Raw genomic sequence first — 18,743 nt, 5'->3', positions numbered from 1 at the left:
TATATATATATATATATATATATATATATATATATATATATATATATATATATATATATATATTATTGTATTGATTGGCTCATTTATTCATTTCAGAATTTGGGATATGGTCTGCTCCTTGTCTTCAGCATTAGTATTATAGTCATTGTAGCTTGTGATGTCTGCCGGAGTGAAGAAAAGCCACAAAATGAGGACATGCTGTCATTCTATACATAGATGATATGATGTGTGAATAAGTATGATGTGTAAGATATCAATCATGTTGTAAAGACAAATTGTTCTATAGAGATCAATAAAGTGTCTAGACTGATTTAACTCAGTGATTGATCTTCACTTCACTGTTTAAAATCACACTAATCAACTCGTTTCTACAAGTCCAGTCATCTTGAAACTGATGGCGGACATTAAACAAGTAGCTTCGTGTAGGCTATAGGGAAGTGTTGATGTTTTATTTTTTTATATTAAGTAACATTTCCACAATGTTTTCAATCAGCATTTCGGTAACGACAAAAGTTAAAATGTGGTTAATCAAAGCACATATTTTTACATTGACACAAACAAACACTCACCAGGAAGTAACCAGCAACAGTTTGCTCCTGAAACAAATCTGTTAGTATGATGCATCTCCAAATCATGTAACTCATTAATTATTACTTTATTAAAGATTTACAAAAGTTTATTACAAAAATAAGTGTTATGTTCCATTCTTAATCATGAATGAATGTTTGCAACTTATGTAATACGAGTCCCCTCTGTCTCAACATAAAGCAACTAAGGAAGAACTCAAAAGCACAAAAATATTGGAAAACGAAAGCATGTGCAGAACCTATAGGATTTAAGGGGTGTGAAAACTTAAGCACTCTTCTTAGGAAGTCTTAGGAAGCGGGTGCTTCCCTCACCAATCTGTTAAAACCGGAGCTGGATTTGGCATAGTGAGGGCATATAACATAAGCATAATAACTTAGGGGTAAAAGCATTATTTGATTATTGATCAATATTAATGCTCAGCTGTCTGGCAAAGAAAATGGTAGGAGCAAAGTGCCTAAGAAAGGAGAAAAAAAGTGGCTTGTAAAGCAACAATATTGGTCTCTCCATTTTGTTTATTGACAATTGTGTAAATCATAAAACTTCAAAATTCCAAACTTTACATTGATGTATGTAAAGTTTACATGTTAAAAGTTTCCCATTCAAAAAAGTGGCATAGAATCAGCCAAACACCTGCTTCCCTCACCAATCTGTTAAAACCGGAGCTGGATTTGGCATAGTGAGGGCATATAACATAAGCATAATAACTAATTAGGGGTAAAAGCATTATTTGATTATTGATCAATATTAATGCTCAGCTGTCTGGCAAAGAAAATGGTAGGAGCAAAGTGCCTAAGAAAGGAGAAAAAAAGTGGCTTGTAAAGCAACAATATTGGTCTCTCCATTTTGTTTATTGACAATTGTCTAAATCATAAAACTTCAAAATTCCAAACTTTACACTGATGTATGTAAAGTTTACATGTTAAAAGTTTCCCATTCAAAAAAGTGACATAGAATCAGCCAAACACCTGGCCTCGTTTTCTATCACAGCTGATTCGAGAAAAAAAAAAGGCCAAGACTTTTGCGCATGCAGGCATAGCTTAAATCATATTATATGTCTGCTGCCAAACGTTCCATGAAGAAAAGAGGAGTGTGGTGAAAAGAATGTGTGGTTTCCTATTTTACAAATGGAAAAAAAGAACACATGGTACACATAGAGCTCTGTGTAGACTCTGGTAGCTGCAAACATCGAAGTGAATTCAAACTAGTCGCAGGTAGGCTGTCATTTATGATTTTATGGCATGAAATCAAGAAAAGGCAAATATTCAGCAAGTTGATTTTGTCCTTATTAATACACCACAGCTATTGGTGTGTGTGTGTGTGTGTATGTGTATGTTAGACCAGTTTATGTGTTTATGTAGTATGTTAGACTAGTTTAAGTGTTTATGTAGTTAATAAAACCTTACTTGTATCACACTTGACGTGGTTCATTGTTTGCTTATAACTGGAGTCACTTAATCATGCAGATTTATGCTACAAGCTTTTGTAGAATTGTACAGTAAGGAAGTTATTTCCCTTAACCAGGAAATTAACGTTCTTAGAATTGACAAGACAGTTGACCCTGAGAGGTCAGCTAAATATCTACAGCGGATCTAAAATATGAATAATTATGGTTAATTATTCATATTTCCTCATGAGCTGATTCGTTACAAAGACATATTCATTCATTCTGCTGATATGAATAATAACTATTTTTTCATTAAAGTGAATCTGTCCAGAATATAAAGAACGTGTGAACGGGACTACAGACTATATGAGATAAAAGCAGCCCAAATTATTTCAGATGATGTCATTGCTACAGAAATCCTGTAAACGTTTGATGCCGTCTGCTCTGTTACACTGAGCATTTTGTTATTTGGATTTCTGGCTGTGATGAATTGTAACTTCACATGCTCGTGTAGATCTGATCAGAATACAACACTAACAGTGTCCATCTTCATTGGACCTGCTTTTTGCCTTGGTTATATTGTTCCATATTTTAAGGCCTCTTAGATATGGAAGGTTTCATTGCCCTGAAGAAACATATGATGATACTCACAGAACTGTCCTAAAGCTCTCATATCTCGCCTGATTGCATCTGTAATGTGAATCTTCATGTTGTTACTTGATGGGGATTATGTTGCTTGTGCCATAACAGAATGGAAGGGAGTTTATGCTCATGATTTTGAGTTAAACAAGTCATGGTGTAAACCTATGGAAGGGTTGTGAAATGAGACCGAGCTATGAGATTTGATCAGCAAATATATTCATCAGTCTCAGGTAAGTAGCATGAATTACATCTGACTAGGGATGTAACGATTAACCGGGAGCCGGTTAAAAATCGATTCAAATCTGTGACGATTCAAATCGGTTGAGATGCTAAACAATTGCGATTAATTTAGGGGCAGGAGTTTATATGAATATATGTCTGAGGGGAACTTACTGTCTTTAGAAAAGTTTAGATGGTATTTTTTCTTTTCTTTTCATCTTGCTTCTGTATAATGCATATTAAAGTTCATAAGTGCAGCGCTGCTTTGTTTACAGCAGAAACGCTTTAAGCGCCACCTACTGGCAGAGTGTGAATCTGCGTCTCGTTCAGCTCGTCTGCCGTTTCTGTTTCATGCAGATATTTTTTTATGTATAGTTTCACAAAACTGAAGTCAAACCATTCTGTTTTTGCTTCAAATTTCGAAATTATACAATCTAATTTAGATTAAAAACTGCTCATGTTGCATGTATGCAGCATCTTTGTTTGGATCGTGATTAAAATGCAGTGGTTGCCTCTCATTTTAAATGGAAAGAGCACAGACAAAGCCTTAGTTTGTTTATATGAAGAGATGTATTTTATTTGTGTTACTTATTTATTTGATTTGGGGCTTGTTTTAAAATGTCAATTTAGTTTTGTTATTTACATTTACATTATATTTAAATTTTGTCATTTAGCAGACACTTTTATCCAAAGCGACTTACAAATGAGGACAATAGAAGCAATCAAAACCAACAAAAGAGCAATAATATGCAAGTGCTATATTATATTATTATAGTGTTATTTCAATTTCACAAAGAAACGTGTAGCATTTTGTCCAAGCAATAATAAAAGGACACCTTTAATTTATAATTTGTCTTAAATCTCATTTTGTAAAAAAAAAAAAAATTGTGAATCGAATCGAATCATGAATTGAGCGAGTCGTTACATCCCTACATCTGACGTACAAAAAACACAAAATACATTCAACTTGTTTTTTTTGTTCTTCCTCTTTCAGTATGCAGGTCATGTTCACTGTCTTTAGTGCCTTGTTGCTTGCTGTCGTGGGTATTTATGACTGCTGCATTATGTGACTGCTGCCCAAGTCGACTGTTGTTATTCTGCAGAGGAATAGAGAGAAATAGTGAAGCAAGTGATCAAGGACAGGATGATGTAGAGCTCAGCCCCACCTCCACCATAAGTACACCCACTTGTTGAAGAGAATAAAAGAGAATAAATAGATACATTTTCTTAATTCTCTTTAGAGAGAGAGAGAGAGAAAGAAGGTCCTTTAATTTTCCATTACAAAATTATTTCAATACAACCATTCCACAAAAATTTTTACATTTTCCAAGCACAAAATCAATATAAATATTTACTTAAGTTTGAACCCATCTCAAAAAATATTTACTTTAAAACATCCAAAAACAACAGGTTCACATAAACAACCATCAGCTCCCCAGAAATGATAAAAATACATCACATTATTTGTGAGATTATAAAAAGCATATTAAAAAAGTTGATCTTCTTTTAACAAAAAAATTTGCCATAAGAACAAGATCTGTTTCAACCCCCTTTTTCTTCCACTTTATTTTTCTTAGTACACCAAATTGCTAATTTAGTAATAAGAGTCAAAAGTGACTCTTTTTGATGGTAATGAATGTGGTAGAATGGGAGTGAGAATGCCATCAAGTATGATTCCCCTCTGAGCTAACTTATTGGCTTTTTCTATTGTACTCAAAAAGATAATCAATAGCGCTGTTCATCCTAGAGGCAGACAATACAATTGTGTGTCCCACAATTTCCCCCACAGCTAAACAGCAACTCTCCACACTCACTGTAGAGGCCACTTTTATACCGTGATGACGTGTGACACATGCACATGCACCCACCGTGCTTCCCAAACGCCTAAAACCCCACCCCCCTACAAAACAAAACCCAAACTGTGCTTAAACTATGAAAAAAAAAACTAAACTCAAACACGAGAGTCGCCACTCGTTCTCACTCACAACACCCCACTCACTCCCAGCATGCACTCCACAAGAGAGAGAGAGAAAGAGACCAACATTTTACCTTGTCTTTTTTTTTCCAATAACCCAACAAAGCAGCACTATAAGATTAAGTGTAAATATATGCTGTATGCTGTCATGTACCATGATATGGGATACTACTGTTTGTTTTCATTTTGTTGGACAAACACGATCTAATTTAGTTCTGATGAATTTCATTGAATTTAGTTAAATGGAGCGTTTTTGAATGACTCCCAATATAAAAGAATGAAGTTGACTCCTGTTCGCTTGAATGGTTTCCATTGTTCTTTTTCAATGTTCCTTGTCTCGTAGTTTATAATTAATGAACATGTAAATAGTTAATAATAAAGATCCTGAGTTGCTGTATATGAGATTCGCTGTTACACATTGTTCTGTGAGCAGATATAGATGATCTATTCTTTTTAAAATGTCTCAGTCCTTCAGTGGGTCTGAAGTAAGCAGGTTTCTTGTTGTCCAAAAAAGATGGTGTTTCTTGAGTTGTTTTCGAAGAATTCCGATAAACCTGAAAGACATACAGCTTCTTTTAGTGCACTGCATTTTAGCTTTGCATTGATTGGTCTGGAGAAATTGATGGATCGGGAATTTTCGTGCCCATGTAACCCTGGGTTTAACATGGTGCTGATAAGTTTCATCTTTCTTGGACCTGCTCTTCTAGCTCTGACTATGATGATGTTCATCCAAAGACCCTGCAGACGTTCGTCTTCTCATTGTGCTGGGATATTTTTATTTAGTCTCATTCCATCGGCATTGTGGATGTTTCTGTTGCTGTTTGAGGGTGAATATGTTGCGTGTGGCATGGCACACTGGGAAGGAGATTATGTTTTGGATGAAGAGCTCCAGATTAAATGGTGCAAACCCACTGGAGTAAGGGACGGCAAAGTGAACAGAACAGAACTGCTGGAACTGACCGAAAAAATCGTTTTCTACTCAAGAGTGAGTCTACTGTACAACTTTTTTTGTCAACTTTATATATATCATATTTATAATCTTATTGTGTGTGTTTGTTTTATTAGTTTTCAGCTTTAGTTCTGCTCACATTCCTCGCTGTTGTTGTCATTGCTGCTGTGAGCGTTTGGGATTGCAGAACGAGATGTCTGGAGCATCAGGAAAAGCAGGATAAACCAGCACAACTATCAGAATCATCCATCTACGGTTCAGAGGTTGAACTACAGCGAGCTGCCTGACCTCATCAGGGTGATCTGCTTACAAATCCACCTAAATTAAGACTGTTACAGGGAACAGCTTGAATGATGGGTCATTTCTAGGGTGACGTCTGCTGATTTGACAAAACTATCTGGATTTACTGCATTTGTACCTGATGAATTGTTCGCTAGCGCATCTCTGTGGTTTGCTGTATTGTCTTGGTGTAACTATATATATGTTCAATTGAATTCGACCTTCTAGCTGTGTTAAGTAAAATGCATGATAATAGTGTGTATGTGAAATATAATAATTAAAACAATGTAAACCCAATCGTTGTTTTAAAATATACAATGTCTTAATGTTACTCACAAAGTAAAGTGACTCACTCAGAAAAATTTACTTTCTGAATGGTTTAAAATGCTGTTTAATATATTGAATTATTTTAAACGTGACTTAAAAGCTATTTGTATCATATTCCTGTAGTAAAGAGTAAAATTAAGGTGAAACTACAATCTTTCACAGCGATGACTGAAATGCATTTTTACTGGGAAAAAAATGTAAATCAATTTAACCTTCTCTTCTAGCAGTTTAATTCATATGGTAAACAAGTTTTAAAAGTCGAAACAACTTGGAAAAACATTAACAAATCTGTAACACACAAACACACACACACACAACATCAAACTGTTAACCATCTCAAAGAATTAACAAACTCATCAAAAATGCAAATGCATTTCAGCTTTTTTCATAAGAGCATGAATTCTCACACTGCCTATTCAAATGTACTATGATTCTCAAAATACACAGGGTGGCGATCGCTCGTTGTATTTAGACAGAAATCTGAAGCCTGTTGTTGAGCAATGTGACATTTATACCTGTTTGCTTCTCCCCAGATTCTGAATGCACAAATCAGTATTAGTAATTGAGATTGACAGAATCGACTGACCAATCACAAGTGCCGGAAGAGTACTGAAAGTAAATTTTTACATTGAAAGTAAAAATGTTGAAAAAGAACCCAAAACACTTACCTGTTTGCGACACTATTATCACCTGTATGAGTATGTTTAAAAACACTCTTTTACTCTGCTATTGTATTACCTGTACTAAAGAAATGTTAAATGATTCTTGTTCTTTTCATTGAAAACTTGCGGAAGAAACGACAGACATTTCAAACTGTAAGAGAGGAGCAGCCGGAATTACTTGAGACAGAATTCCTGCGGCTTTGAAGACACAACTAAAAACTTTTTGTTAAAGTAGCAGTTAAGCTGATTTCCAAGAAAAATGCCATCACCTCTGTTCCATTGAGCTTTATGATGCTATGCGTTGATCGGCGTTGATTGATGTCCAGTTCTCATGCCCATGCAAAGTTAAGTGGAACGCACTTATATTAGGTTTTCTCTTCATTGTGTGTGGTGTGATACTTTGTTGTTTGTATCATTGCAGACTGAGCAGGAAATCATCCAGTCATGTTTGACTGGTTTGTGACTAAACCTAGTCGATGAATCAAAGTACAGATCCTGTCTTTAGCTTTTGGGTTTGTTGATGTTGTCGCAGCATGTGTGCATTTGTAGTTGTTTCTACAATACGACGTATACATGTTTCGGTGTATAAAAAGAGCTCTTGCTAAGTAAAAGTGAAAACATTCATAACCTACCTCTGGGTATTGTGTTTGCAGTCTTGGGAATCAGTCATTTAGGAATGTTTAAATAAGACAACAACATGTTAACACAGTTTTGAATGAAACTAATTATATAAGCTTCATAGGCTATGCAAATCTGGTGTACTTCACTCCTGCAGATTTCAAGAAAAAGTAGCAGCCTAAAAAAATAGTTTTATTTGTGTGTGTTTCGCTTGCAAATGATGTCGAGTTGCAATAATGGCCTTTTGGTGTCTGTTAAATTGCATTTCGGTGGCACGTCTTCATGATAAGTCTACAAATCCACAAATGTATGGAACACGCAAACTCAAGACACGTTGTCTCAGGCATTGGCTTATGACATAATTTTCACACCCTAAGGTAAATTATAGCAAAACTTTAAGAGCAAAGTCAGGTTTATTCTTCATTTGCTCAGTTTACACAGTGCAGAGAGGGCATTGACGACACAACAATTTGACATATAGCCCTTTACATTTTTACTTTATAATATAAAAAAATGAAAGTGAAGCGTAAAAGGTAGGAATGCATTGTTAGATAATGTATACTCAAGAGCACCCTGAGAATGTTAGCCATTCAGCAGAGGTATTTAAGGGGAAGAAGGAAATAGTGCTGGGACCTGCCCATGCTTCAGTATACAGTATTTGACAAGTCAGGGATCTGTGGAAACAATAGACAGCAGAGCAGATATAGTCTAAAAACCACTGTCCATTGCATCATCTGATAACAAATCTATAGGACATTTTTTATTCTTCTTTTCTGAGAACCACATTGTTTTTAAAGGTAATGCCCTTTGCATTATTAACCTTTGTCGATATTATGTTACATTACGCTTGTGTGTTAATCTGATGTTTTATTATTGTAATATGTTAAATTGTTTATCTGTAATTCTAAAAAAAATTATGTAGATGGAATTTTAATGTGATCAAGATTAATCGGATGTATTTGTGCTCTGCAAATGTTCATCTCATAAAAACAGTTTTGATAAATGGCTATTGTTAATGATTATTATTCTATTGATCAAACAGAATCAGCTCACCAACTCTTTCGTATTTCCACAGACAAAGAACAAAATCATCGAAGGTAGCTGTGGTGTGTTGTCTTGCCCTTAAAAGATGTCAGTGCTACAAAACCTTTCCAAGTACTTTAAGAGCCAGCTGGAAAAAACTGCTGTTTTCACCTCTTTCCACTGAGCCTTTTGTTATTTGGATTAGAGACATTGCTTGACGTTCAATTTTCATGTCCATGTGGAAGCTTTTGGCATAAAGAACTACCGAGTTTAATGTTCGCTGGACCTCCTTGTTTTACTTTTATGTTAATGTTCCTTCTAACAAGACCTTTGAAAAACACCAATATCCGGTGTTTCCAAGGATGCGTCTGTGCAACATGCCAGAACAAAAAGAAAAGATGCAATACTTTCTGTCTCCGTCTTAAATCTTTCCTGCACTGCCTAATTCCTCCCTTGGTTTGGGTAGTGCTCTTTTTTATGATGGTGATTATATTGCCTGTGGTCTATCAGACTGGAAAGGAGTGTATGTTTACGATGAAGTGCTGCAAACAAAATGGTGTAAACCCACTGGAGAGGACGCAGACCGAGAGACTCAACTACGAGATCGGACTCTTGATAATATTGTGTGGTCAAAGGTAGGTGTCATGTTCTGTATTTGTAATATTAATTGTATGTAATAATAGTAATTAATAGTAACTGTATGTATTTACAAGTTTTTTTTTTTTTTTATTTGAGTAATTCGACTCAGCATTATTATTTCTAATATATATGTCAAAATATTAACACTATTAACACAAATTAAATACACAAGCTTAAAAGTCTAACATGCCTAGTTCATATCATAATCCAACTATGCACAGTAGTACTATTATTAACACATATTTATCTGCATTGTCTTTCACAGGGGATAAGTTATATTCTATTCATTGTCTTCAGCATTTTAACAGTTTTGGTTGTGACTGTGTACGACTTGTGCGGATGTGGAGAAAAGAGCAGCTCCAGAAACACAGACACAGACACACTGCACTTCACTGTTTGGTAGATGAAATGCTTGTGCCAAATTGTCATCCTTCATAACGGGTTTGTCTTGCAATAAAGTCATGCAAAAATGTATTTCTCCAAAGGTTGCTTCATTTGTAGAAACCTCAATTCAAATTTCTAATGTCAGAGTGAATCAGACTAGCTCTGATCTAGCATAACAAACGCTAAAATGTCACATTAAAAGTTTTCCAATTCTAAATTGTACGTTTTCAAACTTATATTAGCCTACTCATTTTTAGTTTGTCATACAGTAAAAAAAAAAGAAGAAGAAGGTTTTATTAGCAGCTAAAATCTGCAGGTGTATGATATATTCATAATCATTTATATTCATTTTGGTAGAGTTTCAAAGTTTTTCGCTGCAGATTTCAAGAACTTTGAGAACAATGTGAATAAATGAATCCTCTAATCCACATGTCTTGTATGTTTTTATCTACGCCTCGTGTCACCTGCGAGTAATCTAGCTGGTAATCCAGTGAAAGAGTTGTCCCGCACTCAAGTCCCCAGGAGTTCTTCAGAAACTTTTGTGAGTATTTAAAAGCAGCAGGGGGCACTGAAAGTTCCTGTCAAACTAAATCCCACTCACACACCAGCCGGTGAACAGGAACATAAAAACCCCACTCAGAGATTAGAAACGCCGTTTAAGATCCTTAAAACTGATGAAATGCAGAGATCTGTCTGCTGCACAAGTGAGTTTTTGCAAGAATAAGAAAAGTTAGTAACCTTAAAGTTTTTAAATGTTAATAGCAGATATTTGTGCAGATTGTTTGTGGCAATGGACTCAGTTTCTTTCCTTTTAAACAAAGCAGAGATGAAGGTCGTTGTGTTCCCTCAAAAGATTATAAGCGTCTTTATGAACTAAACAGGAAAACAGATCTTTGATCAATTTTTTGTCCAGACTGTGACATATAAATGCGACCACAAATAAGCATGTGCGACAATTCTTTAAATAATTTAACATTTTGTTGGGGAAACTTTGTGTGTTCCATGCCGTTTCATCATAAATTATTTCAGATCACTCCACAATGAACACAGAGCGAATCGTTTGTCTGAATCCCAAAATGACTCTTGCGAACAGGTTCTGTTTAATAAGTCATTTAAAAAGATTCACAAAACCGTCCTCTCACTCGCTCGTAGCTATTTGAATTAGACTTACTAAGTGAATCGTTCATAGCCGTTAATTTCACCTCGCCTCACTGAACATTTTTCAGGTAGGCCTAAAGCACAGAGACTATTTTTCCTGAAACTTTCTAATAATTCATTTGCATGAAAAAAGCGATTTCTCCATCAATTCTATTCATATCCTGTTTTCAGCTTTGAATGTTTCTAGTTTTGAATGACCTTCACTGGAGAAAAATGTTCTTTGCATCACCAGCATGGGCCTAACTAAACCATGCTAACCAAGAAAATATTGACCCCTAATCTATTATTATAAACTATTATTCTGACCATTAGAATTAATTTTGCTCACCTCTGTGAAAGATTCCCACCATTTTGAAACTGCAGTTCAAAAGCAGCAGGTTTGAAGCTCACCGCTAACTCATTGTAATTACAGTGCAGGAATCACGGTGTACCATTTGGCTGCCAGTCGCTTGTAATCAACCGAGAGTAGAAGCAGCGAAGAAAACCTCTTCCTTTTCCCCTCAAACACACTTAATTTTCTTCACTGTAATTACTGTTTAGAAACAGGCTTTGATTAAATTAGAACAGGGACACTTCACCTTCTGTTTGAACTAATTAGGACGTAGTTACATGGGGAAAATGTGAATGTTGTAATGTGAAAATGTGGTACTCTAAATGATTTTTCATCATATATGTTTCAGACTTAATCAAAAACTGTGACTGTTTCTCATAATGTACTTTTATATCTCACAATGTATTTTATTTCCCATATGTGTGCATTGATGACATTTTCATCATGGATATATTTACCCATTATCATAGCAGTTAGAATCTCTAAAATGAACAATACTAACATGTCCTGATTTTACTGTAAAAGTGATCCTAGAACTTTTTAATGAGAAGTCATAGTTTTTCATGTTCCATCAATGTTTTCATGTTATCACACCTCCTCAGGTCTTATCTGCCAGAGCACCTGATCCAGAGATGAACAGTGTTCTTTCTTTCTTTCTTTCTTTCTTTCTTTTATTTTTTTGTAGGTGTGCACAGATATGACAATTTATGAGTCTATCAAACTTTGACACAGATCAATTAAGTAAATCTGCCCAGGTCAGTCCAGTCCAAACCAAATCAAAAAGGATATTTTATGCCACCTTGAGGTTGTCACCTCGTATGGTATTGCTTTGATTAGTATTTATATTACTGATGTTATTTACTCCCAGTAGGTGGAGGCAGGCGACTGTCATAAGTGAGTCATTTGAATCATTTACTCAAACTGATTCATTTAGCATCGCTGAATCGTTCAGGAATGCAATAAGCCTCTTTATGAGTAAATCAACCATTCATTGAACTTATTTGTTCAAAAACACTGATTCATTCAGAGCTGTGTTTATGAGTGTGTCATTGAATCATTCAGTTGATTCGATCGTTCAAACACGCCGATTCGTCCAAGAATGAAACACCGATGTTTTTGCTTTGACGGTTCTGCTGTGGTTTTTGTTTGGAAATATGTTCGTAGAAACTGACAAAGTAACCGACAAATTGGGTCTAAAATGTAAGTTATTAAGTATTAAATTCTTGCAAATTGCACTGTTGTATAGCCTAAAAGCAATTATCACACAATCAGCACATTTATTAGCTATTGTGGCTAGTTAATATTATGTTTTTTTTCCGCATTAGCATTGCAGCAACGGCAGATTCGGAAATGTTGTCTGTGTAAATTTATGATATAATATTTTATTTCACATTTTATATATATTTTTGCCTTATCTCGCAAAAGTTTAAAGTTTAAAACTACTTGTACTATTCTGGAAACTTTGTATTGCTTGGAGTTGTGTTTTGCCTCCTTAAAATGAATCACTTGTTTTCCTAATTTGTAAGTCGCTTTGGATAACGTTAATTGATTTAGCAGTTTTGTTAAATGTAAGGAAATGTATCTTGTTTTAAGCATTTTTAGATATTTTTAATGGAACACTGTGATTATGTAACTTTTCGGGGTATTTTGGCAGTCTGACACAAAAAGTGTTTTGGAAAATTAGACAATTATAAAACTGTCCACCTCGATCAGCAGCAATATAAATGAGTGCTTGTGCATTCAGGCTTCTGGATTAGTTTTAATAGCTATCTGAGACACTGAAGCAGTAAATAGCAGACCGCAGCTCTCCTTATCATGATGCTATAACCCCCACAGTGAAAATTGTATTGACTTTCAACAAACCAACAACCAGACAGACCCCCACTGACCCCTGCATCAGCCCCCCTCTCATTCTGTTTCTCGGCACCAGTCCATATCTTACATGCAGTGTCACGCCTGATCTTGCCTTCAAACGGTCCACCTCCATGTCTATTTGATCCGTTTTCTCAGAGAAGACACAGGATATTTCTTGTAACACTGGATTTATCCATTGCAATGACCAAAACCAAATAAGTACCATAGTGTTCTCTGATGAAATTACCATGGTACCACATTTTTTTGTGAGGGCGTCTTAAATCATATAAATGCTATTTAACATTTATGAGTATACATTTAACGTTTTGATAGAGGAGGAGGATTAATTAAATTGTGAGCACATGGTTACAAAAAACAGGTCCATCCTGATCTGCAATGATGTTTAATTAACGATAAATCACATATGGTGGGCACTAGTGTGGAGAAGAACTCCTGCGGTCTACAGTAACGAACCTCAGAACGTCCTGCTGCTCGCTCTGTGAATGATGTGGGCCCGTAAAACCACTTTATACCCTCATTATAGTGTTTCCCAGACACCTCTGAGACGGAGGACATGTACTGCAATATTGGTGGCTTTTAGTGTTGGCTTTGTAAAAATGGGTTCTAAAACTAGCTGTTACTTGCCCAGAGTTTGTCAAGCTTTAAAAATTGGACACCTGAACAATTCTTTTAACAATTATAAGACATGTTTTGTACAAAAAAAGCTTTAAAGACCAATTAAATGTTGTTTGGAGCTCATTTGAAGATGAAATGTGTATTTTCTGGGCTCCCCTCTCGCTTCCCAGACAGGTAACCCTGCGCCACAAGCCTTCATATTTTTGCCAGAAGCAACGGTTTGATGTTAAAAAATGCCTTAATGATGGTTTTGTTTCTTACAAACATGCAGCTTTTCACTTCATAAGATATGAATTGATGGACTGGAGGGAGTGGTGTGGATCACTTGTGGATTATTGTGATGTTTTTATCAGCTGTTTGGACTCTCAATCTGACGGCACCCATTCACTGCAGAGGATCCATTGGTGAGTAAGGGATGAAATGCTCAATTTCTCCAAATCTGTTCCAATGAACAAACAGACTCACCTATCTTGAATGGCTTGAGAGTGAGTACATTTTCATTTTGGGGTGAACTGTTCCTTTAAGAAAGTAAATGTGGGCTATTTTGTTTTTTAGTGTACTCTAAAAATACTAACAAATCACAAAACATTAAAAGTACTTTTACAAAAGTTGATTAGCACCACTTGTACAAGTCATTGAACGACTGACAGTCAGTAGCGACTCAACTTCTCCTTTGACGTGGTTTTCGTTAGCTTTTTCTCATCGTAAACATCACTGGTGACATCTGGAACAGGTTTCAGCCCCATAGTCTGTGATTCCCTGGGAGAGGTTTTGGATCAAAGCATCCGGATGATGTTTTCTCCCTTGTGAAGTTGCTTGAAGCGGTCAGGGGAAAGCTCTAGGAGAGGACGAGCTATCAGAGACCTTCCTGAGCTTGATAATGCTCAGACACTGATGACTTTGCGGGTTCGGCCTGAAAACATTTACAGTCACAGCTTTACAGAGCATTTTAACAGCTGGTCGTAAATATTTTTTGCTGTTTACCCCACTATTTGGAGAGATGGTGGTAAAATCCAGCCTCAGATTGGAATTGTTTGGGGGGTTGGTTAGATTGTGGGTGGACGTTGTGTGAACATATTGTTTTGTACATCATACAGAATCCTTTTTTTTTTTTTTGGCACATATAGTGCAGTGGTGCAATGACATTTGCTAGTCCAGTATTTTACACCAAATTTAAATTCTGTAATCAGAAGAAATGTGATGGGTTATTAATATTGTTCAATGATAAAATGAGATTTATTATTTTTAGTAATATTATTTATTCATTCATTCAAATAATTGATTCCAAACATATTGTGATGGGGTTGAATTAACTATCCATCCCTCCATCCATCCATCCATCCAATGATCAATTTCATACTGTAGTGGTGTTGAAATAACTATTGGTACTTCGCAAAGTCATAATCACATTTGCAGGTTTGAAATCACCATACAATTACTTTTTTTTTTTTTTTTACATACTTTAAATCACTAAGGTAAAATAAGTTCAATAGTAATGTTTATTCATTTAATTGTTTATTTATTCATACAATAAATTATGAATTTCAAACGAGTTATAACGGTGTTACAATTATTTTTGGTAACTAAAATTAATTGGTGGTTAATTTCTTAAAATATGAAAATAAAATGATAGCAAATATTATTATTTATTTTTCCCCCCAGAAATTTTCAAATATAAATGGTACCACAAGAATGCACAGTTTTATATTTTTATCTGCGAGAGTCAAAATAAGATTTGACTATGAATTACATTAGTAATCATCTTCTGAGAAATGTTCTGATGTAACAGTGACTATATTTAGCACAGGAAGAGCTGCAGTGAATGATTTTCCTCTCCATTTTTTGGAAGTTCACAGCTTGTCGATTGTAACAGGACCACGCTTTGACAGATTTGGGCCTGGACATGCAGATTAACAATTTATGAATTACCAAATACTCCCTTAAACGACATAACGATTTGAGACGGCTTGGCTTGTTACCTGCTGATTTGACACTCAACCCCCTGTGAAGTTTGTTTATGAGCGTTAGAGCAAAGAAAGCAAGACTGGTGCTTGTCAACACAACAGCCACAAAAGCCCGTTTCAGATGGGGGAAATCACATGTATGTGTTTGTGTTTGAGATAGCGAGACAATCTCAGTCAAAAGCTCAGCATGAAAGACATTGATAAGAATAGATTTAGCCTAAAATAGCTTTAGAGAAGTTAGCGTTAACTAGACCTAAGTAGATCAGAACTTAAACTGACAGAAAAGTGTCTCTTAAAGCTCCAGCTGCACTGAGGGAAAAATTAATTGTATGGCAATGTCACTGAATGTCGACTTCCTCTTTTTTTAGTCAAATATCAATGCGTCTTTAAGCTTTGAGAATAAAGAAACCTTGAATCTGTGCAGCTAACACAGAAAGTCAGAGGAAAAACGATGCTGGAACGTTTTAAATAAGATACCTTTGAAATTGTATTTCAAGGTCCTAGAGGGCTTTCAGAGTGACAGATTTCCTAAACTGCCACCTTTATGCGACAGCATGACCTTTTAATACATGAAAGATCTTGATTTAGAATCCCAATACATGAGTTATGATTTCAGAAGGCTTTTTAAAAATAATAAAGTACCTTGTAGTTGAAAAGTCCTTCACATTTATTTTTCACATTTATGCTGGTGAAGTCTGTAGCTCATCTTTTGATTGAATGCCTTTAGATGATTAATTGTACATGGTGAATGGGGTCTTCACTTGTTTCTTATTAAAAATAAATAAATCTGAATTTTAAAAAAATCAGATGAATAGCATTGCACATCTACAACGCATATACATTTTCAGATGCATTTATGTTTGATTGTCTGAGCTCGCATTCAATTCTTAAGTCTAAACACTAAAAGCCTTTATTGGTCCTGATTAAAATATTGTAATTCCTGAAAATGTAACCTATTTATTAATTGCATTGCTAGAAGGTTTCAACCATGGTGTAACCATCACTCAAAATATTCCAGGTCCTCGTTTTCTTTGCCCACCTTTCATTACATTTTTAGGAGGTAACTTTAACTATTTTATATTCACCACAGGTACAGGTATGTATTTGGTCACACTGAAATCCACCTCCACATTTTGAGAATATGGACGTTGCCCACAGTTTTGTCTGGTATGACTCCTGAGAAAGAAAGAAAAAAAAAGGATCTATGGAGGCTTCTCTCTTCTTTTACGTCCCAGGCAGATGATCTGAAAAAAGTTTTCTATTTCTCTTATGATGGTAAAAGATTTTAGAACAATGCACTGGTCCTTGATCACAACTTCTGGGGATCTTCTATTCAAAGCTGCAGCTTAAAGGAAAATCCCTTCTCAGAGATGCACATCAATTGTGAGGAGGGAACGAGACTTTTTTTTCAGCCCAAGTCCAAAGGCTCTCCCTTGGCATGAGGTTTGAACTTTAATCCAAAAGCTTGAGGAGGAATGAGACCCAAAGACCTTCAATAAAGCTAGTTCATGACAGCGACCTCAACTTCTGCTTTCGGCCAGACAGCAGGCATTAGAAGCGGATATAATGGCTAAAACTTCAGCCTCAGACGGCGCAACCCTCTCGCCCTCTTCCAGGTGGCATCGAAGTCACTTGCTGCCAAGAGATTGAGAGGGATGTACACATTTGGCCAGGAATTTGGTTTGGAGAAGAACAAGCCCAGAGAGGCAAGGTGTTGGCCTTATCATGTGCTCTGGGGCGCTGAAGGTTTGAGACCAAAAGCTGGATGCTTTCAAGAAGATCGGCTGACATTGAAAAGTGCCAGATATTCTCGGATAGGGGAATTCACACAGAAGTGTGGTAAAATGGCATGGGCTAACATCTCAACTGCATTTAAATAAAGGGTCCTCGCTAATTCCCTGCAGAATAATGTTCAAGAACTGCTGTGTAGATGTTATATTTGGATCTTCAGATCATCTTTCTTTAGTTCTTCTATGGTTCAATGCATTGGTTTTAGGTATCAGCTGTTAACAAAGGTAAAATGGAGTCCATCTGGGGGCTTTGACGAACTTGTACATGTGTTAGCATTCAAAACTTACCACAAAAAAAGCTCAAACATAGATTCATCCATCCATGATGACAATTTACCACCCATGTATTGTTATTAGTCCATGCTACACCTTCTTCTTATTTTTCCACACTTTTTTCACACTTCTTTAAGTAGCACAACCATTTTCAGCTGGGCTAATAAGATACAGATATGTCAGATAATATATACACACACATATATATATATTGGTAGATTGGACAGAGAGAGAGAGAGAGACTGGTCCATTTAGCTCCAAATTAATGGTTTATGCTCTGACTCTTATTATGAAGGCTGTCATATTTCTTGCCATTATTGTTTCCTGTTTCCTGTCTTAATTGGTTATCATGTGGCTTTTTAGCTGTAGTACAACTGGTCCTGTGCTTGTTTGTCAGCTGTTGTCTAATCTCATTATTTTCTTCTGGCTTTATGCATTTTCTTGCTGTCTTTTACGGTTACACTTGATTTTGTATTGTGGACTATATTGCCGGAGAACTGTTTTGTTCAGTTAAAAAAGTACACTCAGGTGTGTTTGTTTGAGACTGGCCTACTGTACTTTGGGGAAAGAGAGGAAAATGGGACCTGACCCTAATGATGGATAGATTCGGTCACTTTTCGCATTGTGATAGCCATAAATATAATGATAATTATGTTAGGGACCACACCAAGGCACAGTATAGTTGTGTTTATTATTTGTCTGCCATTTTGACATCTGTTGCTTTAAATGCTCAAGCACTTTAAAGTCTGGTGGATTTTGATTGGCTGTCAATGTTTTTATTGCTCATAAACTGGAAAAAAATGGTTCTGAAAGTGATTCCAGCTGTATTGTTCCTAGCATTACAGCTGTGATGTGGACTTCTCTGTTCTCATAGAATTGTTATACATACGATACAGTAGGCCTACATATTAACTTCTATAATCTTTTTTTTTGCCATTTTATGCTGTAATAATTAATAATACAATTATATAATTTGTATTTGTCTTTGTTTATTTGAATTTTTTTTTGCTCTCGTATGCATTAGGTGGTGTGTGGTGCATGTAGCATA

The 18,743-nt window shown here is 35.7% G+C and overlaps 1 protein-coding gene across 1 annotated transcript; it reads left to right on the top strand.

Moving 5' to 3' along the window:
* The first annotated feature begins 5,322 nt into the window (after nucleotides 1–5,322).
* On the top strand, nucleotides 5,323–6,044 carry LOC107600957 (uncharacterized). Its single transcript, XM_016292958.1, has 2 exons — nucleotides 5,323–5,793; nucleotides 5,874–6,044. The coding sequence occupies exons 1-2, from the start codon at nucleotides 5,323–5,325 to the stop codon at nucleotides 6,042–6,044; spliced, it is 642 nt and encodes a 213-aa protein (XP_016148444.1).
* The last annotated feature ends 12,699 nt before the right edge of the window (nucleotides 6,045–18,743 follow it).

This window comes from Sinocyclocheilus grahami, unplaced genomic scaffold (genome assembly GCF_001515645.1).
Source record: "Sinocyclocheilus grahami isolate Dianchi unplaced genomic scaffold, SAMN03320097.WGS_v1.1 scaffold295.1, whole genome shotgun sequence".
Classification (NCBI taxonomy): domain Eukaryota; kingdom Metazoa; phylum Chordata; class Actinopteri; order Cypriniformes; family Cyprinidae; genus Sinocyclocheilus; species Sinocyclocheilus grahami.
Note: the sequence above shows the minus strand (reverse complement) of the source record. Positions and strands in the feature narration are given on the sequence as shown.

Coding starts and splice junctions, on each gene's coding strand:
- LOC107600957 (XM_016292958.1), top strand. CDS start 5,323: ATGGTGTTTCTTGAGTTGTTTTCGAAGAATTCCGATAAACCTGAAAGA. Junction 5,794..5,873: donor AAATCGTTTTCTACTCAAGA/GTGAGTCTACTG, acceptor TTGTTTTATTAG/TTTTCAGCTTTAGTTCTGCT.